Source organism: Pseudophryne corroboree, chromosome 6 (genome assembly GCF_028390025.1).
Source record: "Pseudophryne corroboree isolate aPseCor3 chromosome 6, aPseCor3.hap2, whole genome shotgun sequence".
Lineage (NCBI taxonomy): Eukaryota > Metazoa > Chordata > Amphibia > Anura > Myobatrachidae > Pseudophryne > Pseudophryne corroboree.
The window spans coordinates 403,897,802-403,921,119 of NC_086449.1; the positions used below are offsets into that span (position 1 = coordinate 403,897,802).

The window sequence follows — 23,318 nt, forward strand, 5'->3', positions numbered from 1 at the left end:
TCTCAGCTTCCACGCTGCTCATTCTCATTTGCATTGTTACTGTTATTATTTCTGCTGCCATATTGTTTCAACTTATTGTTTAATAAAACCACTTTGCGCACATGCGCAGGAATCCAATCCGGCCTCCTCACTTCCTCCACATTACTACCACTGACCCACTAGCGCCCCCTCCGGGAACACAAACTAAACAGAACCTGACAGCGGGATCTGAAAGCGACATCTGCCCGGACAGGAGGGACATACTGCACGGCTGCAGCATCAGCCGTACCCGGTGACCTCAGGAGCGACTTCAAGGACACTGTGCTGCGCACCGCACGCAATCAGCGCAGACGATAGCCGCACCTGGAACACAGGGACAGTCTGGAGAGACACCAGAGAGGCAAGTACGTGTGTCCTGTCACCTGGATCATGACACATACTTTATATACTATGGGGGTAATTCCAAGTTGATCGCAGCAGGATTTTTGATAGCAATTGGGCAAAACCATGTGCACTGCAGGGGTGGCAGATATAACACGTGCAGAGAGAGTTAGATTTGGGTGGGGTGTGTTCAGTCTGCAATCTAATTTGCAGTGTAAAAATAAAGCAGCCAGTATTTACCCTGCACAGAAATAAAATAACCCACCCAAATCTATCTCTTTCTGCACATGTTATATCTGCCTCCCCTGCAGTGCACATGGTTTTGCCCAATTGCTATCAAAAATCCTGCTGCGATCAACTTGGAATTACCCCCTATATTACAACTTTAGCTTTTAATCTATACTATGAAATGTGTAAATTATTTGAAAACACCTACTATATGATGAAATCTGTGAGAACTTCATGCAAGGTATTGAGGAAGGATGTGGAAAGACATCTTTCTATTCATGGTTGTCTGATAAGAGGCTTTAACTTGCATATTGATTTTTTTGTCACTGCATGGTAGCTCTGACCTGAATTGAGGGTATTACACTATATACTTGTCTTTGTTTTCCGATCATCTGCTCTAGGTCACAGCCAAGTGACAATGCGGCTACCAATGAGAACCTAAAAACAAATTAATGGATTAGCGTACATAATTATTTTTGTATCTTTTATACTGGAATTTTAATGTTTGCACATAGTAATGTATTGCCAGTGTGTGCAATGAAGGAAGGCTCTCGGGAGATTTAATTGTACAAGAAATCTATAAATGGAGACAGGATAGGAGCATGGGATCCTGAAATGGTGGCAATGGTCATCTCAGCAGTTACTGTATAACATGGGTAGGTGCTCCGTATGGCAATGTAAGATAGAGGTTGGTTCTTCTTGTCCACGTGTGGGCGGGATGTATGTACACTCCAGCTGACATGAATGGAGGCTATGGGGACTTATATCACTTTGATTACTCTTACACCCCAGTGTCCGGCAGCTCTCCCACCCACCCACCTACCTTTACCTGTTCTCCTTCCCCTCCTACCGCAGTGTTGCCGATATCCTCTCCGGCAGCAAACTGACAGTTTCACGTGGCCAGTGACTCCCAGCTAACACTCTTCGGGGCAGAGATGAGACGGCGGCCGAGAGGTCCGCTGTTCCCCAGTTACCCCCAGCTCACCTCAGCCCTCAGTGATTCCTCAGGAACACTAGCTGCAGGCACCCTGTGCGACTGCATGGCTCATCTGGTCCTAGAAACGGCCCTACCAAACTGTATAATAAAACTTAGTGATGGTAATAATTACATCATCACAGACAGAGAAGGAAGAAGATAGATAATAAGAATTTACTTACCGATAATTCTATTTCTCGGAGTCCGTAGTGGATGCTGGGGTTCCTGAAAGGACCATGGGGAATAGCGGCTCCGCAGGAGACAGGGCACAAAAGTAAAGCTTTCCGATCAGGTGGTGTGCACTGGCTCCTCCCCCTATGACCCTCCTCCAAGCCAGTTAGGTACTGTGCCCGGACGAGCGTACACAATAAGGGAGGAATTTTGAATCCCGGGTAAGACTCATACCAGCCACACCAATCACACCGTACAACTTGTGATCTAAACCCAGTTAACAGTATGATAACAGCGGAGCCTCTGAAAAGATGGCTCACAACAATAATAACCCGATTTTTGTAACTATGTACAAGTATTGCAGATAATCCGCACTTGGGATGGGCGCCCAGCATCCACTACGGACTCCGAGAAATAGAATTATCGGTAAGTAAATTCTTATTTTCTCTATCGTCCTAGTGGATGCTGGGGTTCCTGAAAGGACCATGGGGATTATACCAAAGCTCCCAAACGGGCGGGAGAGTGCGGATGACTCTGCAGCACCGAATGAGAGAACTCCAGGTCCTCCTTAGCCAGGGTATCAAATTTGTAGAATTTAGCAAACGTGTTTGCCCCTGACCAAGTAGCTGCTCGGCAAAGTTGTAAAGCCGAGACCCCTCGGGCAGCCGCCCAAGATGAGCCCACCTTCCTTGTGGAATGGGCATTTACATATTTTGGCTGTGGCAGGCCTGCCACAGAATGTGCAAGCTGAATTGTATTACACATCCAACTAGCAATAGTCTGCTTAGAAGCAAGAGCACCCAGTTTGTTGGGTGCATACAGGATAACAGCAAGTCAGTTTTCCTGACTCCAGCCGTCCTGGAACATATTTTCAGGGCCCTGACAACATCTAGCAACTTGGAGTCCTCCAAGTCCCTAGTAGGTGCAAGGCACCATAATAAGCTGGTTCAGGTGAAACACTGACACCACCTTAGGGAGAGAACTGGGGACGAGTCCGCAGCTCTGCCCTGTCCGAATGGACAAACAGATATGGTCTTTTTTGAGAAAAAACCACCAATTTGACACTCGCCTGGTCCAGGCCAGGGCCAAGAGCATGGTCACTTTTCATGTGAGATGCTTCAAATCCACAGATTTGACTGGTTTTAAACCAATGTGATTTGAGGAATCCCAGAACTACGTTGAGATCCCACAGTGCCACTGGAGGCACAAAAGGGGGTTGTATATGCAATACTCCCTTGACAAACTTCTGGACTTCAGGAACTGAAGCCAATTCTTTCTGGAAGAAAATCGACAGGGCCGAAATTTGAACCTTAATGGACCCCAATTTGAGGCCCATAGACACTCCTGTTTGCAGGAAATGCAGGAAACGACCGAGTTGAAATTTCTTTGTGGGGCCTTCCTGGCCTCACACCACGCAACATATTTTCGCCACATGTGGTGATAATGTTGTGCGGTCACCTCCTTTCTGGCTTTGACCAGGGTAGGAATGACCTCTTCCGGAATGCCTTTTTCCCTTAGGATCCGGCTTTCCACCGCCATGCCGACAAAACGCAGCTGCGGTAAGTCTTGGAACAGACATGGTACTTGCTGAAGCAAGTCCCTTCTTAGCGGCAGAGGCCATAAGACCTCTGTAAGCATCTCTTGAAGTTCCGGGTACCAAGTCCTTCTTGGCCAATCCGGAGCCATGAGTATAGTTCTTACTCCTCTACGTCTTATAATTCTCAGCACCTTAGGTATGAGAAGCAGAGGAGGGAACACATACACCGACTGGTACACCCACGGTGTTACCAGAACGTCCACAGCTATTGCCTGAGGGTCTCTTGACCTGGCGCAATACCTGTCCCGTTTTTTGTTCAGACGGGACGCCATCATGTCCACCTTTGGTATTTCCCAACGGTTTACAATCATGTGGAAAAAACTTCCCGATGAAGTTTCCACTCTCCCGGGTGGAGGTCGTGCCTGCTGAGGAAGTCTGCTTCCCAGTTTCCATTCCCGGGATGAAACACTGCTGACAGTGCTATCACATGATTTTCCGCCCAGCGAAAAGTCCTTGCAGTTTTTGCCATTGCCCTCCTGCTTCTTGTGTCGCCCTGTCTGTTTACGTGGGCGACTGCCGTGATGTTTTTCCCACTGGATCAATACCGGCTGACCTTGAAGCAGAGGTCTTGCTAAGCTTAGAGCATTATAAATTTACCCTTAGCTCCAGTATATTTATGTGGAGAAAAGTCTCCAGACTTGATCACACTCCCTGGAAATTTTTTCCTTGTGTGACTGCTCCCCAGCGTCTCGGGCTGGGCTCCGTGGTCACCAGCATCCAATCCTGAATGCCGAATCTGCGGCCCTCTAGAAGATGAGCACTCTATAACCACCACAGGAGAGACACCCTTGTCCTTGGATATAGGGTTATCCGCTGATGCATCTGAAGATGCGATCCGGACCATTTGTCCAGCAGATCCCACTGAAAAGTTCTTGCGTGAAATCTGCCGAATGGAATTGCTTCGTAGGAAGCCACCATTTTTACCAGGACCCTTGTGCAATGATGCACTGTTTTTAGGAGGTTCCTGACTAGCTCGGATAACTCCCTGGCTTTCTCTTCCGGGAGAAACACCTTTTTCTGGACTGTGTCCAGAATCATCCCTAGGCACAGCAGACGTGTCGTCGGGATCAGCTGCGATTTTGGAATATTTAGAATCCACCCGTGCTGTTGTAGCAGTATCCTAGATAGTGCTACTCCGTGTTCCCTGGACTATGCCCTTATCAGGAGATCGTCCAAGTAAGGGATAATTAAGACGCCTTTTCTTCGAAGAAGAATCATCATTTCGGCCATTACCTTGGTAAAGACCCGGGGTGCCGTGGACAATCCAAACGGCAGCGTCTGAAACTGATAGTGACAGTTCTGCACCACGAACCTGAGGTACCCTTAGTGAGAAGGGCAAATTTGGGACATAGAGGTAAGCATCCCTGATGTCCCGGGACACTATATAGTCCCCTTCTTCCTGGTTCGTTATCACTGCTCTGAGTGACTCCATCTTGATTTGAACCTTTGTAAGTGTTCAAAAAATTTTTTAGAATAAGTTCTGGCTTCAGTACCACAATATAGTGTGGAATAATACCCCTTTTCTTGTAGTAGGAGGGGTAATTTAATTATCACCTGCTGGGAATACAGCTTGTGAATTTTTTCCCATACTGCCTCCTTGTCGGAGGGAGACCTTGGTAAAGCAGACTTCAGGAGCCTTTTCGACATTCCAATCTGTACCCCTGGGATACTACTTGTAGGATCCAGGGGTCCTGTACGGTCTCAGCGCCATGCTGAGAACTTGTCAGAAGCGGTGGAACGCTTCTGTTCCTGGGAATGGGCTGCCTGCTGCAGTCTTCTTCCCTTTCCTCTATCCCTGGGCAGATATGATCTTATAGGGACGAAAGGACTGAGGCTGAAAAGACGGTGTCTTTTTCTGCAGAGATGTGACTTAGGGTAAAAACGGTGGATTTTCCAGCAGTTGCCGTGGCCACCAGATCCGATGGACCGACCCCAAATAACTCCTCTTCCTTTATACGGCAATACACCTTTGTGCCGTTTGGAATCTGCATCACCTGACCACTGTCGTGTCCATAACATCTTCTGGCAGTTATGGACATCGCATTTACTCTTGATGCCAGAGTGCAAATATCTCTCTGTGCATCTCGCATATATAGAAATGCATCCTTTAAATGCTCTATAGTCAATAAAATACTGTCCCTGTCAAGGGTATCAATATTTTTAGTCAGGGAATCCGACCAAGCCACCCCAGCTCTGCACATCCAGGCTGAGGCGATCGCTGGTCGCAGTATAACACCAGTATGTGTGTATATACTTTTTATGATATTTTCCAGCCTCCTTTCAGCTGGTCCTTGAGGACGGCCCTATCTATAGACGGTACCGCCACTTGTTTTGATAAGCGTGTGAGCGCCTTATCCACCCTAAGGGGTGTTTCCCAACGCGCCCTAACTTCTGGCGGGAAAGGGTATACCGCCCATAATTTTCTATCGGGGGGAACCCACGCATCATCACACACTTTATTTAATTTATCTGATTCAGGAAAAACTATGGTAGTTTTTTCACATCCCACATAATACCCTCTTTTGTGGTACTTGTAGTATCAGAAATATGTAACACCTCCTTCATTGCCTTTAACGTGTGGCCCTAATAAGGAATACGTTTGTTTATTCACCGTCGACACTGGATTCAGTGTCCCTGTCTGTGTCTGTGTCGACCGACTAAAGTAAACGGGCGTTTTAAAAACCCCTGACGGTGTTTTTGAGACGTCTGGACCGGTACTAATTGTTTGTCGGCCGTCTCATGTCGTCAACCGACCTTGCAGCGTGTTGACATTATCACGTAATTCCCTAAATAAGCCATCCATTCCGGTGTCGACTCCCTAGAGAGTGACATCACCATTACAGGCAATTGCTCCGCCTCCTCACCAACATCGTCCTCCTACATGTCGACACACACGTACCGACACACAGCACACACACAGGGAATGCTCTGATAGAGGACAGGACCCACTAGCCCTTTGGAGAGACAGAGGGAGAGTTTGCCAGCACACACCAAAAACGCTATAATTATATAGGGACAACCTTATATAAGTGTTTTCCCTTATAGCATTTTTTATATATTTCTAACGCCAAATTAGTGCCCCCCCTCTCTGTTTTAACCCTGTTTCTGTAGTGCAGTGCAGGGGAGAGCCTGGGAGCCTTCCCTCCAGCCTTTCTGTGAGGGAAAATGGCGCTGTGTGCTGAGGAGATAGGCCCCGCCCCTTTTTCGGCGGCCTCGTCTCCCGCTCTTAACGGATTCTGGCAGGGGTTAAATATCTCCATATAGCCTCCGGAGGCTATATGTGAGGTATTTTTAGCCAAAATAGGTATTCATTTGCCTCCCAGGGCGCCCCCCTCCCAGCGCCCTGCACCCTCAGTGACTGCCGTGTGAAGTGTGCTGAGAGGAAAATGGCGCACAGCTGCAGTGCTGTGCGCTACCTTTAGAAGACTGAGGAGTCTTCTGCCGCCGATTCTGGACCTCTTCTTACTTCAGCATCTGCAAGGGGGCCGGCGGCAAGGCTCCGGTGACCATCCAGGCTGTACCTGTGATGGTCCCTCTGGAGCCGATGTCCAGTAGCCAAGAAGCCAATCCATCCTGCACGCAGGTGAGTTCACTTCTTCTCCCCTAAGTCCCTCGTTGCAGTGATCCTGTTGCCAGCAGGACTCACTGTAAAGTAAAAAACCTAAGCTAAACTTTTCTAAGCAGCTCTTTAGGAGAGCCACCTAGATTGCACCCTTCTCGGCCGGGCACAAAAATCTAACTGGCTTGGAGGAGGGTCATAGGGGGAGGAGCCAGTGCACACCACCTGATCGGAAAGCTTTACTTTTGTGCCCTGTCTCCTGCGGAGCCGCTATTCCCCATGGTCCTTTCAGGAACCCCAGCATCCACTAGGACGATAGAGAAATAGGGAAGAGATAGCATGTGAAGAAAGAGGAAAAATTACCCCAATCAATGCTGGGGACAACAGCTAGTCTAGTATTTCAACGTTATTTATGGTTCTTTTGATCAATGCTACAAACTGAGGTGGCTTCTTTACTGTTGTTAGTCATTTTTTACCTTGTACGGAAATAAGGCTTCTTAATAGAAAAAAAACAAAACAGCACTTCACATATTAAAGCTGTATTTAACACCAGTTTGGGTGCATCATAAAAGAAAAAAAAGAATGCACTGACACTCGTGTGCACTCTAGAGCACGGACCATATGACTAACAATACAAGCTTTGTCATTGCCCAGTCACACCTACACTCAGCAGAACACTGACAGCAAACAATTGGTAATAAAGTAGTAACTCACAAAAAAACAGGCAATGTTGTGATATTCAATTATGACAGTTGCATCATCATAAAATCACAAAAAGTGTCACTCTTGCAAGGGGAATTAAATTGTACTTGCTAAAGTCTAAGATATCTTTCTATGCATATTTTCTTTATGCACACTATTGTGACATGTGGAAGAGGAACTCTCCAAATATTATAGTCAGAGTATGCAATATTGGTTGGTGCGGATCTGCTACATTTGGTGGGGAGTAGCCTAGTGCTCCTATGAGATTTCTATAGCCTTTATCCTAAATGTGTATTTCATTTGATCTTTACTAAATGAAACTCGCTTGATTTATGAGGAGTGGATAACCCTTTAGAGATTTTGTTTAATCCTTTTATCACTGTTAACATAACAAAAAAACATATAGGTAAAAAGTCTCAAAGTAAAGAATAAGATTTTAAACCTACCGGTAAATCTTTTTCTCCTAGTCCGTAGAGGATGCTGGGGACTCCGTAAGGACCATGGGGTATCGACGGCTCCGCAGGAGACATGGGCACTGTAAAGCTTTAGAATGGGTGAGCACTGGCTCCTCCCTCTATGGCCCTCCTCCAGACCTCAGCTAGGACTGTGCCCAGAGGAGACTGACAGTACGAGGAAAAGGATTTTGTTATCTAAGGGCGAGATACACACCAGCCACACCGTACAACGTGGTATACAATAACCAGTTAACAGTCTGAATAAAAACAGCATCAGCCATAGGCCGATCTCAACTGTAACTTAACCCTTAAGTATGCAATAACTATATACAAGTCTTGCAGAATGTTTCCGCACTGGGATGGGCGCCCAGCATCCTCTATGGACTAGGAGAAAAAGATTTAACGGTAGGTTTAAAATCTTATTTTCTCTTACGTCCTAGAGGATGCTGGGGACTCCGTAAGGACCATGGGGTTTATACCAAAGCTCCAGAACGGGCGGGAGAGTGCGGATGACTCTGCAGCACCGACTGAGCAAACACGAGGTCCTCATCAGCCAGGGTATCAAACTTATAGAATTTTTCAAAAGTGTTTGAACCCGACCAAGTAGCTGCTCGGCAAAATTGGAATGCCGAGACGCCTCGGGCATCCGCCCAAGAAGAGCCCACCTTCCTAGTGGAATGGGCCTTTACTGAATTTGGTACCGGCAAATCAGCCGTAAAATTAACCTGCTGAATTGTGTTACCGATCCAGCTAGCAATAGTCTGCTTAGAAGCAGCAGCGCCAACCTTGTTGACTGCCTACAGGACAAACAGTGCATCTGTTTTCCTAACCATAGCCGTTCTGGCTAAATAAAACTTTAAGGCCCTGATTACAACCAGGGGCCTGGAATTCTCCCAGTCACCCGTAGCCATAGGCACTACAATAGGTTGGTTTACATGCAATAACGCAACCACTTTAGGCCGACTTTGAGGACGAGTCCTCAACTCTGCTCGAGACAAGGCCGCCAATTCGGACACCCGCCTCGCAGATGCCAAGGCCAATAACATGATCACTTTCCAAGTGAGAAAATTCAATTTAACTGTTTGAAGCGGTTCAAACCATTGTGACTTAAAGAATCTTAACACCACGTTAAGGATCACATGGTGCCACTGGGGGCACAAAAAGAGGTTGGATGTGTAACGCTCTTTTACCAAAGTCTGGACTTCTGTGAGAGAAGCCAATTCCTTCTGAAAGAATATGGATAAGGCAGAAATCTGCACCATAATGGAGCCTAACTTTAGGCCCATATACACTCCTGTCTGTAGAAAATGGAGAAAACTTCCTAGTTGGAAATTCTCAGTAGGAACATCCTTGGCTACACACCAAGACACATATTTTCTCCAGATACGGTGATGGTGCTTCGCCGTAACATCTTTTCTAGCTTTAATAAGAGTAGGAACAACCTTCTCTGGAATACCCTTTTCAGCTAGGATTTGGTGTTCAACCGCCATGCCGTCAAACGTAACCGCGGTAAGTCTTGGAACACGTACAGCCCCTGTAGTAGCAGGTTCTCCCTGTGAGGAAGGGGCCACGGATCTTCTGAGATCAGTCCCTGAAGATCTGCATACCAGGCCCTTCAAGGCAAATCTGGAACGATGAGTATTGTCTGCACTCTTGTTTGTAATATGATTCTCAATATTTTTGAGATGAGAATACGTGGAGGGAGCACATAGACCGACTGAAACACCCACTGTGTCACCAGGGCGTCCACCGCCGCTGCCTGAGGGTCCCTCGACCTGGAATAATACGTCCAAATCTTCCTGTTGAGGCGTGATGCCCTCATGTCTATATGAGGAAGTCCTCAACGACTTGTCACCACTGTAAAGACTTCCTGATGAAGTCCCCACTCTCCTGGATGGATATTGTGTCCTCTGTAATGAAGACCTCTGACGGAGCGCTTACACGCTTTTTCGCCCCGTGAAGAATCCTGGTGGCTTCTGCCATTTCTGCTCTGCTTTTTGTCCCGTCCTGGCGGTTCACCTGCGTCACTGCCGCAACGTTGTCTGACTGGATCAGAACAGCAGGATTGTGAAGAAAATTCTCCGCTTGTTTGAGGCTGTTGCAAATGGCCTTCAATTTCAGCCCATTGATGTGTAGGTAAGCCTCTTGGCCTGACCATCTTTTCTGAACATTATTTCCCTGTGTGACTGCTCCCCATCCTCGGAGGCTCGCGTCCGTAGTCACAAGAACCCAATCTTGAATGCCGAACCTGCGACCCTCTAGAAGGTGAGCACTCTGGAGCCACCACAGGGGGGAGAGGGAGGGGGGGAGAGAGAGAGAGAGAGAGAGAGAGAGAGAGAGAGAGAGAGAGAGAGAGAGAGAGAGAGAGAGAGAGAGAGAGAGAGAGAGAGAGAGAGAGAGAGAGAGAGAGAGAGAGAGAGAGAGAGGGGGAGAGGGAGACCCTGGCCCGGGGGGACCGGGCTCCGATGTATGTGACGGTGGGACTCTGACCACTTGTCCAGAAGATCCCACCTAAAGGTCCGTGTGGAATGGCCTCGTAGGCCCCACCATCCTTCCTAATAAATGAGTGCATTTAGTCTCTGACCATGTTCTGGAGTACTTGGGCTTTTTCCTCTGGGATAAAGACCTTTTGTTTTTCTGTGTCCAGAAAAATGTCCAAAAACGGCAGTCGAGTTGTTGGAAACAACTGTGACGTTGGTAGGTTTAGGATCCCGCCGTGTTGTTGTAGTATTCTCAGGGAGAGAGATACGCTTTGTAATAATTTTCCCCCTTGAACTCGCCTTTACCAGGAGATCGTCCAAGTATGGAATAAATGTGACGCCTTAATCACGCAGGAGCACCATCATATCCGCCATGAACGTGTCGGACGTGGGAATAACAATCCTGTACAGCAAATCTTAGGTACGCCTGATAAGGAGGATAAATGGGGACATGAAGGTATTGCTCCTTTATGTCAAATGACACCATAAAAACCTCCCCTTCCAGGCTGGAGATCACTGCCCGGAGAAATTCCATCTCGAATTTGAACCTTTTCAGATATAGGTTCAGGGATTTTAGATTCAGAATGGGCCTGACCGAGCCATCCGGTTTCGGGACCACAAAAAAGGCTTGAATAAAAACCCCTTCCCCTGTAGAAGGGGAACCTTGATAATCACATACTGTTGATACAGTTTCTGTATGGTAGTTGCCACTGTTTCCCTCTCTGAGGAGGAAACTGGCAAGACCGATTTGAAAAATCGGTGAGAAGGCACATCTTCGAATTCTAATTTGCATCCCTGGGATACAATTTTTACCGCCCAAGGATCCAAGTCCGACTGAACCCAGACTTGTCTGAAGAGTCGAAGATGTGCCCCCACCAGCGCGGACTCCCTCAGCGGAGCCCCCGCGTCATGTAGTGGATTTTGTAGAGGACGGGGTGGACTTTTGTCCCTGGGAAATAGCCGTAGCTGGTGTTCTTTTCCCTCTACCTCCACCTCTGGCGTGGAAGGAAGAGCCCCAACCCTTTCTGAACTTATGCAACCGAAGGGACTGCATTTGATATTGCCGTGTTTTCTTTTCCTGTGGGGGAACATAAGGCAAAAGAGTAGATTTACTCGCGGTATCTGTGGTTACCAGATCCGCGAGGCCCTCCCCAAATAAAACTTCACCTTTGTAAGGCAAAGTCCTTTTTTTTTTTTTTTTTAAACAACATACCTGTCCCTTGGCAGGTCCACAGGGACCGTCTAACAGAGATCTCCATGGCATTGGCTCTTGAACCCAACAGCCTAATATCACTCGCAGCTTCTCTCATATATTATGCTGCGTCTTTAATGTGACCCAAGGTCACCAAAATGGCATCTTTTTCTAGGGTGTCAATGTCAGATGACAAGTTATCTGCCCACGCTGCAACCCACCCATGCCGACGCTACTGCCGGCCTTAGTAGGGCACCCATATGTATAAATTGATTTTAAGGTAGTTTTCTGTCTGCAATCAGCAGGACTATTAAAGGCTGCCGCATCAGGGGAAGGTAGCGCCCCCCTTTTTCGACAAGCGCGTACATGCCTTGTCCACCGTGGGTGAGTATTCCCACAGTAACCTGTCCTGGGAGTGGAAAGGTTACACCATAATATTTTCTTGGGAATCTGCAGTTTCTTATCTGGAGTTTCCCAAGCTTTATCAAACAGGGCGATCAGCACGCGAGATGGGGGAAAAGTTACCTCAGGATTCTTTCCCTTAAACATGCCGACCTTTGTGTCAGAGACAGAAAGGTCCTCAGTGATATGTAAAACATCTTTAATTGCTACAATCATATATTGAATACACTTGTCCACCCTTGGGTGCAACTTAGCATCATCACCGTTGACACTGGAGTCAGAATCCGTGTCGGTATTGGTGTCTACTACCTGTGAAAAGGGACGGTTCTGCGACCCCGAAGGGCCCTGAGACACAGTAAAAGCTATGGATTGACTCCCTGTTTTAATCCTTGGACTCAACTTTGTCCAAACTTTGTAATAAAGTCACATTAGTCATTCAATCAGGTGTCGGCGGCGCCGACAGAGACACCACAATCATCTGCTCTGCCTCCTCCCTATATGAGCCTTCCACCTCAGACATGTCGACACAGACGTACCGACATCCCCACACACACAGGGATACCTCCTATAATGGGGACTGACCCACCATAAGGACCTTAGGAGCGACAGAGAGAGAGTATGCCAGCACACACCCAGCACCATTGTATACTGAGACAAAAAACCCAGGTCTGTCAGCGCTTTTTATTACAAGTGTAAAACACCACATATTTTGCGCCAATAAACGTGCCCCCCCCCTCGTTTTGACCCTCTGTATTAACTAACAGCAGGGGAGAGTCCGGGGCCGCTTCTCTGTATGCTGAGGAGAAGAAATGGCGCTGGTTAGTGCTGGAGGAAACGAGCTCCGCCCCCCGACGGAGGGCTTCATTCCCGTTCTAAATCTTTATACTGGCGGAGGATTCTGAATTATATATCCTTTTTAGAGTATATAAGTACTTTGCCAGTGTTATGTGAGGTATATTAATGCTGCCCAGGGCGCCCCCCCTGCGCCCTGCACCCTTACTGTGGTGCCTGTGAGTGTGAGCTGGGAGCAATGGCGAGCAGCGTTACCACTGCGCGTTACCTCATGAAGATCTGAAGTCTTCTGCCGCCTTTGAAGTCTTCTTTCTTCTTATACTCACCCGGCTTCTATCTTCCGGCTCTGTGAGGAGGACGGCGGCGCGGCTCTGGGACGAACTACAGGGTGAGACCTGTGTTCCGACTCCCTCTGGAGCTAATGGTGTCCAGTAGCCTAAGAAGCAGAGCCTATCATTTAAGTAGGTCTGCTTCTCTCCCCTCAGTCCCACGAAGCAGGGAGCCTGTTGCCAGCAGGTCTCCCTGAAAATAAAAAACCTAACAAAAGCTTTTTCAGAGAAACTCAGGAGAGCTCCCCTGCAGTGCATCCAGTCTCCACTGGGCACAGGAAATAACTGAGGTCTGGAGGAGGGGCATAGAGGGAGGAGCCAGAGCACACCCATTCTAAAGCTTTACAGTGCCCATGTCTCCTGCGGAGCCGTCGATACCCCATGGTCCTTACGGAGTCCCCAGCATCCTCTAGGACGTAAGAGAAAAGTTATTACTTTGGCAGTATTAGCAGTTAGTCTCCGCATCCCATCATGTCTGCATATTTACCCATTTGTAACTGTCTATGCTTCTTGCACGTTATCACTCTGAACAGAAGCAGGTGTAACAAATTTGCATGGCAATACACATAATTGTGAGAATTTCCTCTAAATGTGACTGTGATAAATCAGTAAGTGTGCTAGGTGTCACTGAATGACTGTTACATGCCAAAAGGAAGGACATTTGCAATGCAAATGTTAGTAAAATTGTGATTTTATTGGGTTTGCAGAACCAACCAGCATAATTTATGCATGCAAAATGGCAACATTCATCTACAATGGCTCAGATGCATAGTCTATCATCAGTTTACTAGACCAGATATACGCCATCTGGATTCACAATGCTGACGTATTAAGGGATCTATTCCAGCGAGTTCATATGGAAAACTTTATACTCTGTAAACGACATGTGAAATTTAAGAGATATATGCAAGCAGCTATACATATTTGGGTTAATGATTTGTTTTCTGTGTTATCAGTGATATTCCTGTGTAACCCAGCAAAATACTTTCCCTGCAATACTTAAAAAAAAACAAAAAAAAACATTGCTGCGTTTTTGCTGTTTGTCCTATATCCACTGCCGCAGAGAGGGAGGGAGGGTACTAATTACCCAGGCCCGCCGCTGCTGCCCCATTACCTGTCAGCATCTGCTTTGTTTTCCAGCCAGCACACGCTGCTGTGTGCTGATGCAGGGAGGCAGTCTTTTCTGCCTGTGTGGGAGGGGGTAGGGTGGGGGCGATCACTATTATCGCGCCCCCCTCTGGATTTGGCCCTGGCTGAGGGGCACGATAGCGCCCTCCAAATATGCGTCAGTACCGCGGCTTTGAAAAGATCTTTCCCCGTCATTTGCAGAAAAGGACGGGACCACACTTCCCACGATTAAGCCACGCCATTGAACTCGTACCTGGGCCTGCCATAGCTCTCTACACCCCTGCCTATACTATGTTGTGTTTGTCATAAATACAGCTGCCAAATTAAACCAAATACATAGAAATAAATTCTTCAGCTGAAAGCTGTCACACATTACTCCTATTTTATATTGAAAAACATTCTGAAACAATTCACAGAACTTAATGAAAATAAGTTTTCAGTCAACTAAACTAAAAACTGATATTTGTCTGTTATTACCCCATCTTGTTTTATTACTAGTTATTTCCAATTGTAAAGCAAAACAGAATATGCTGGCGCTACATTAGACTCGCTTCTTCATTAAAGCCTTCCAGCTCTCATACTAACTCACTACTCCATGCCCACTGTCTCCCATATGTCTCACCCGTCTGTCTGCCTCTCCCCTTTAGAGTGTCAACTCTCATGAGCAGGACTCTCTACCCCATTAACAATGGTGTGGATGGAGCTCCAGCTCCAGGCCTCCACATAAAAACAGGCCCCTTATCATGACAGCCGCCTAGCTGGCCATAAATCATAAATATTAAAATTGTATTTCTACTTTACATGTTTAGGGAGAGAATGGGGCTTACAGTGTGTAGAGACTGGCCATACCCACACAGGACTGATCAATGCTCCTGAACTTCTCATAATAGGCCCATGAGCATTTTCAGCCCCATGCTGATGTGTCCCATAATCAGGCCCTGCTCTTCCCGCCAGCTGACTGCAACACCGCAGAGGGGACCTCAGGAGCAGTAGCGGATCTTGCCACGGGCAAGCAGGATTTGTGCCCGGGGCGCTGCTGTCCCGAGGGCGCCGCCGTCGTGGCAAGATCCGCTACTGGTGCCGTCCGGTGCACGATGATGATGTCATTGTGCACCGCGCGGCATTGTGGGAGCAACCGTAGACACTAGAGGTCATGAACCATAGATCCGAGGAGCGGCGCCTGCGGCCGGAGGGCAGCAGCGGTTGGGAAGCAGGAGCAGGGATGGTATTTTTTTTTTCTCGGTAATTGGCACTACTGGGGGCACAGTTACAGGGGGCACAACTGTGACCACGCCCCTTCCCCATGAATCCACACCCCTGTTTTATGCCACACACCTTAGGCGCGCACTAGCCCTGTTTTACCTGCCGGGGGAGGGGAGGCAAAGGAAACTTTTGCCCTGGGCGCCACGAGGTCTAGAACCGGCCCTGCTCAGGAGAAGAAGTCATCACTGCAGCCCTGAATACCGGTTCATACTGGCGGAAGAGGTAAGTATACATAGAGCCGTCTTAACAGCAGTGTAGGCCCCTGGGCACAGAAATGCACTGGGGCCCCTACCCACCCATCAGCGGTAGGGGTGGGGGTGCTATCAGTGGCAGCTTTGATGTCCCGCGGGGGGTAGGGGGGTTCTATCTTTCACTCAGCATGTAGGACCTGGAGAAATTATTTCTGCTAATTACTCCTTTACTGCACAAATGGGGCGGGAAGGAGAACACTAAACTGTAGAAGGGGACATTGTGCTGAATGAAGGGGCCCTGGTACATGACTTCCAGGGTGGCAGGGGGTGTTTAATACACAAGGGAGGGGTGGATAGTGGAGTGGGCTTAATATTCATCATTTTCTGGGGTCAGGGTAGCCTGCTTTACTGCAGATATCTCCAGTTCCTGGAAATACATTTCTTAGCTTTAATGGGATAAAAAAAACTAGAGAATCCCACCTTTCAGGAGTTACTGGGGACTTGGGGATCAGACTTGAGGAACCAGAGCAATCCACCAACAAACATATAAAACTGCATACCAGGCGTGTGGAGCTGGAGCAGGGACCAGCTGCTGGAAGGCTGATATCTCTGGTTCTGGGCATAGTAGAGACAAGCTGCCAGTGTCAACTGAAAGGGGAGAGTCTCAGCTTTTGAAGTATACCCTCAGAAAAACTCTAAGTCAGACAGAACCCGAGATATCTGGCTGGTAAAAACAATTAACAGGCTTGGATGGGGACCACTGCTTTGAAGTCAGATATCTCCGGTTCCCCAGGTCCGATTTAAAAAAATCTGGTACCCCTGGAAAGAGGGGACCCTCAGCTATCAGCCTAGGGCCCTTACACTCCTGGGGCCCTTGGGCAAGAGCCCATTGAGCCCATACGAAAAGACGGCCCTGAGTATACATGAATTGCTACTTATCGAAGCTATATATCACATAGAAATGGTGCAATCTATAGTGATAAGTAACAATTCAGAATAGACCCCTAAATATGTCATTTTTCTTGTTTAGTTAGCACGGTTTCTGTATGTTCTTTGTAATGTGCTGCGGACCAAGGACATGCGGTGAGGTAACTGGCTGGCTAGTACCAGAGACAGATTTACACACAATATATGAGCCAAAGGATTCATGTGGGCATTATACAGGTGCAGCAGTATATACAAATATAAAGGATAATACTAATAACAATATGTATGAATTCTGATTTCTGTGTACTGAAATGCACCGCCCCCTAGTGGTGTCACATGAGCCACAGTTGCACCGTGTAAGTAAATGACAGTGCAGGAGAACTAGAAGCAGCGATGTGACAGGATTGCAGCACACACACTTTATATACAGTATTTACAGTATAGCGTGTCAGCTTTCAGCGCCAATTCTAAACACACAAAGCCCAGGCGGCCATGGGATACGCTGTAACCCAAGGAGCCATGTGTTCATGCTCCAGCGGTAATACAGCACGCAGGGCAGGGGAGTCTTTCAATCTACTGACACTACCGCAATACAGAGATTTGGTGTAGTCCCCCCATGCAGGTTCCGGGGCTTCGGGCATCCCCGCGCCTAAACTGATAAATGCAGCTTCCCGGGCCCCGATCCTGGCTCTCTCTGCCCCTAATCCCTACTGTTCGGGGGGAGCTGCACTTGTCCTGCCTCGGGGCATTTGCTGTTGCAGTGGGACATTGGATCCGCCAGCGGACAGGTCCTGCCCACAGGAGAGGAGTCTCCTTGACGTGCGTGGGGTTTTGGTGCAATGCGAATTACGGTATCTTCAAGTCATTAGTGAGTTCGGGCTGTCAGGCTGAGTAGGGAGCAGCTGACACCTACTGTGTGACATTCCCATAACAGCAACGTGCGGCACTACTACTACCTCCACCACCACCGAGCCTGCTGCTGCTCTTTCCATCATCACACCGGCGGCAGCAGTAGGGGGAGCCCATCCCGCAATAGGCAGCAGCAGCACCACCCCCTGCGTGTGTCTGATCACACAGCCGTGCATTGCTGTCTGTAGGGAGCAGCTCTCAGTGTGTGACCAGGGGCTTACCTGCTGCTACTCTGCAGTCTGCACCTCTCCTCCTCAGTGCAGGTTAGGCGCATCCCAAGCGCAGGGCACGACTGCTGAGCGCCACGTAACCAGCAGGTCCTCTAGCAAAGGAGAACCCTCTCCAATGTAACCGTGCGGAGACACAAGCACTGGGGCTGATCAGCGCTGCTGCTCATCGGGGGCTGAGGGAGCTAGGAAGTGTTGGAGGAGGAAGGGGTGCACTCCACTCACTGCTGTGCATCTGCCATCCGAAGTCCTACTTGTTGCCATGGCCCGGGAGAACGGGGAGAACAGCACCTCCTGGAAGAAGCAGGTGGAGGACATCAAGAAGATCTTTGAATTCAGGGAGGTTCTTGGCTCGTAAGTACATTCTTCTTACTGGGGGCAACGAGTGCTGCTGATGAGCAGTGACTGGGCTGATTTCTCACTGTGGAAGGGGGAGATCACTTTATAAAGTGTCCTATGCCATTGAAGTGAAGCTAGCACCTCAGTCTAGTGGAGGGGCTCTCAGCTCCAGTCCAGTTCCCAAGTACTGTTTTGTGAGTTTTTATATAGCTGAGTTAATCTGTTTTGCTGGGTCAGTAATTATCCCACCTGCTATCATTGACAGAGATCCTGAAAACATGACCTGTGAGGAAATCTTAAGGGGTGAGAACCACTGGCCTGTTGTATAGATGCCCTCACACAAGGCAGCGCAGTACCATAGTCATTAACCAAATACTATCCCTCTGAATATGAAGACTTCATTATTATATAAGTCTGAGAGGAATCCCTTTTACCATGTGGACCTAAAATACTGATGTATAGTATGCATGCCCTATATGTATGGATGTCACACAGTTGGGATAAATGAAGATGACATTCTTGTTTATAAGTACACTGACAGAAATGGGGAAACGTGGAGTTAGTGATTTGGGTATAGAAAGTCCGTTACAAACACGGGCTCAAGTAAACCATTGGAGATTGACCATATGACGCCAAGCCAATGCAGTATCTGTCTGTCTTTCCAAATATACAGTATGTGCAGAAGTCAAGTGCCAATATTGTATTTCTGGCATCAGTGATCTGTAGCTGCTCTGTATAGTACGAGATAGGACAGTATGTTTTAATATATTCAAAGAAAAGTAGACAGGTGCAGAAACTTAAGTAATGGGATTTCCATTTTACTACAAGAAATGAGTTACATTTATTACTGTTTTGGTTACTATGGTGGGGGTATTTACCAAAGTATGGCGAGAGATAAAGCACTAACCAGTAAGCTTAGGGGTGTGTTTATTAAAGCTCGAAGAGAGATGACATTGTGAGAAAGTTCTAGCGAACCAATTTCTGCCTTACACGTACAGGCTGTGTTTGAAGAATGACAGGAGTGGATCGGTACTTTATCTCTCTCCAACCTTTAATAAATAGCCCCCTGACTCTGATTTTATATAAGAATATTTATGATATTTTGCAGTACATATTAATATGTTCCCAACTAGAGTTATAACAGATGTTCTGTTCCACCTTTTGCACAAGACATACTGTATTCTACAGGTCTCTAATAAAGCCTTGAAATTAAATAATTTGCTGTTGTGGTTATAATGATTTTAGAGCATAACCTGTTTAAGGAAACAGAGGTTATTCATGACAGAACAAAAATGTGAGTTTTATACATTCATCACATGTATGAATCTATTCATGTATTGGGCTATGAAATACAGAGGAATACTGTGCACAGTGCACATTCAAATGTCTAATAATATAAATGACAAAACTAAATGCTATAAATGACAAGTTGTAGCTGCATATTTTTATTCCTATACTACCACACAATTTCTGTACATATTTTATCGGTATGACTGTTGGTGCTAAAATGAGTCAGGATATGAGAGAGAGAATTTAGAAGTCTGACAGTAGGAGTGCATCTATAAAACTTTACAACCAGTATTTCATTTTTATTTTAGGAAACAATGACATTCTGTTGTGTGACCGAGGATATAATGTTAAGCCTAGGTTTTCCAATTTGATGAATATGATCTTAGATAAAGTTTTACATTAGGTGACGGTAGAATCGCACAATGTGAAACTGATTACTATGTTATCGCTGTCGTTTGACAAGAGTTGAAAGTTGTAACAGGTGCATTGCCTACAGTGTTGGAGAAAGTGAGATGTGTTGCAAATTAAATTAAATGAACAGAAAGCAGAAATGTAACTCCTGGGAGCAATACTTGCTTCTGGCTTTGCTTGTACAGGTGCCATGGAAATAAATACTGTGGTGTTTTTCCAAATCAGTGGCTGGGATTATGAGGGCAAAAGGTATGTCTGATTGTCTTTCCCTGGGAATTTAAGAATCATTACTTGGCGGCTAACATTAACCTCTGGTCAGGGACTGTCCAAGCACGCTACTGGGGGTCCACTAGTTATGAGGAGTCATCTGTTAACTGATTTATCTCATATAAGTCTGAAGATGTGGACATGATGGTTATAATGCTGCTATAGAGACTTCGGGGCATACGTACTAAAAATCAGTGAAGTGCTGCAATTTTGTACATTATAGCAGGGATGATAATTACATGATTATCCCCGCTATGCAGGGTCGGACTGGTGCATGAAGGGCCCATCGGAGGAAGGAAGTGGTATGGGCCCATGTTTAGGAGTGTGTCCAGTCTCCAGAGGAGGCATTAACTGGGGTCCCTGAGAGTTATATTCCCGGGGATATCGGAGGAGTCTTTCACAAGGACCGCTACACTGCACATGCACACAGTAAGAGATTTGGGAGTCAGGCGGTTGCTGCGGGAGAGGGATTTTACTCCCTGTTGTGAGAATGCTTGCATAATTATGAAGCGGTTTACGCGATCCGAGGGTAGTGTAAACCAAATGGATCTATAAATGTTTGGTACATACAGGTCAGATTGCAGTCCATATTGACATTAATGGTGACTGCAGTCTGCAGTGGCAGTTAGCCTTTTGCAGGAGATTTCTGTGAAATATTTTGGATTAGGTTCTTGTTAAATTAATGGGACGCATAAAATTATGCAGAAGAGGAAGTGACAATCGCATTCAGTAAAGTCTATCTTCCTTGGCAGATCTGTTTGTTTCCATTACCTTGGATGTTGCATATTATATGCCCAGGGCTATGCACTGGATCAGTTTTCTAGTCGTGTCTTATGATGCCTGTATGTTGCTCAGTCCCAACCATGAATGACTAGACCTATGTCTTTTTGACCTCATACATATTTGATGAAATGTGAAACATCACAATGCCGGAATTATAATGTGCCCTGTTAGCATGGTTGGATGTTGACCGCATATACTCATCCTGATCGTTACATAAAAAAAAGTGGTATTTTTGGCCTGTACATGCTGCAGCTAGGTAGCAGATTTGGCCTTAATGAATACAGTGTGTATGGCCACCTTTAAGCCTCAGTTCTGCAGTAGTCCTACCAGTATATGCATATCTGAGAACGCTGATCTGTGAAAAATAATTGGTTAAAAGGATCATTTGACCTTGGTATGTATTTAATATTTAGCATCACACCCTTTTTGTAATTTTACTAAAATGCATCGATGAGCCTTCTGCTCCTAATTTAAGCCATGCATTCACCTCCGTAAACAGAATTGTGTACAGTATGCTGGTTGCACAGGGATACATTACAAACTGCTCTCTATACAGTTGTGTATGGTACAGTGAGCTGTGTCATATCTATAGGCAACAACATAAAACCAGATCTGCATGATATATAAATTCATGATTTAAAAAAATGGATGGCAGAATTACACTTGGCTAAAACTGAGCATGTGTAAACCAATGGAGTCATCTTAAAGCTGCAATATGTTGTAAGAGTTTACAAATGTGCCCCTCTCCCTACCAGCAGACATTTATTTCCCAGATTTCAGTCTGTTCTGTATTACTCCCTTCATACAGCTTGTGATTGCTTCTCCAACTTGCCTGGTCCTCCCCTTCCCTTGGTTTTTAGCAGGGACTGAAGGAAGAAAAGAGTGGCCCTGAAATAAAATGGCTGGAGCAGGCCACGTTATTATTTTTATTTATTTTTATTTTTACACAGGTATGCTATTTTAAGACTATATTATACACTGGTATAACATTTCTGCATTTAAGATGCAAACACAAGATATATACATGTTGTTGTTGTTGTTGTTATTATTTATTATTAAAATAATAATAATCTTTTGTTTATATGGTGCCACCAGGGCTCCATAGTTCCGCACATTTGTTTAGAATAAGTATAACATTACAATGTATGAACTGTTCCAGACAGGTTCACAATTTACATAAATACAAATATAAATACTTCCTGCAATTGAAATAATTGTGTGGAGAGAAACAAAGGGAAGACGACCCTGATTGCTAAAACTTACAATCTAAAGGAAATATGGGCAAACACAGAGGCTGAGGGGTCAGAGCTGTGGGATGCAGAGGATAGACATTTAGGAAGAAGGTGTGGTAGGCTTAAAAGAAGGCATGGGTTTTAAGAGCATGTGTAAAATCTGTTAGACTGGTTGAGTGTGGAGGGCATTTCAGATTTTGGGAGCAGCGTGGGAGAAATCCTTAAGGCGGGAGTAGTAAGACGTGATCAGGGAGGAACAGAGGTGGCAGTCATTGGCAGAGTGATGTGGGCAGGAGGGAGAGTGAGTGAAAGTGAGGCTGCATATGTGGAGAAATGTGGTTGACAGTTATTGTAGGTGAGTGAGAACAGTTTGGAATTTATTCTATATGGGACAGGAACCGCCAGTGTAGAGACTGCCAGAAATGGCTGCAGAGTCAGATGGTGAGACAGGAAATGAGGCAACCAGCGGAGTTAAGGATAGACTGAGTTAGGGGCTGGGCCAGAGGTTCCCAAACTGTGTGCCGTGGCTCCCTGGGGAGCCTCGGGACACTTGCAGGGGTGCACTGGGTTGGTGGTCCAGGACCAATTCAAATTATTCATGGTCAATATAATAGGCAAAACCGCTGCTGGTAGCTGCCAGTCATAAAATATGTGGCCAAACAGAAGCAAATCTTGTCCCTCACCACACAACTGACCCTATGGATGACATATAAACGCGATCTACTTAATGTAATATTTCTTTCTAAATTTCTCAATAAGAAAATTTCTCAATAAGAAAATTTTGGCCTAGGGGTGCCGTGAAAAAAATTCTGATATTCTAGGGCGCCGTGATTCAAAAAAAGTTTGGAAACCACTGGGCTAGGCAATAGCTCAGTAGGCTGGAGAGGAGTAAATTACAGTAGTAACAATGAGAGATGGCAATGGAGTGATCGTTTTACTGTATTCCAGGAAAATGAATGTGAAAATGAAATATTACCAAGTGAAGCAATATTCGGATATGAAAATGAAATGAGTTTACTAAATGAGGAAATAAATATTTGTACAGTGTTTTTATGTTTAACTTGCGTTGCACCGTAGTGCTTTACTTTAGTACTTTACATTCAAAATA

General features: G+C 46.3%; 1 protein-coding gene and 1 long non-coding RNA gene across 4 annotated transcripts in view; one reads left to right on the forward strand and one right to left on the reverse strand.

Annotated features, from left to right (window-relative positions):
* Positions 1-17,968, reverse strand: part of LOC134932447 (uncharacterized) — a 147,223-nt gene extending 129,255 nt beyond the window's left edge. For both annotated transcript variants that reach the window (XR_010179356.1, XR_010179357.1), the window contains exon 1: positions 17,883-17,968. This is a non-coding gene — a long non-coding RNA (uncharacterized LOC134932447). The remainder of the gene's footprint in view (positions 1-17,882) is intronic.
* Positions 17,969-18,150: 182 nt separating this feature from the next.
* The window catches only part of CAMK1D (calcium/calmodulin dependent protein kinase ID), a 571,288-nt gene continuing 566,120 nt past the window's right edge, over positions 18,151-23,318 (forward strand). Inside the window, exon 1 of one of the 2 annotated variants that reach the window (XM_063926882.1) lies at positions 18,151-18,242. In XM_063926882.1, the coding sequence (XP_063782952.1) occupies positions 18,151-18,242 (92 nt within the window). The remainder of the gene's footprint in view (positions 18,243-23,318) is intronic. The other variant, XM_063926883.1, reaches the window with a different exon arrangement.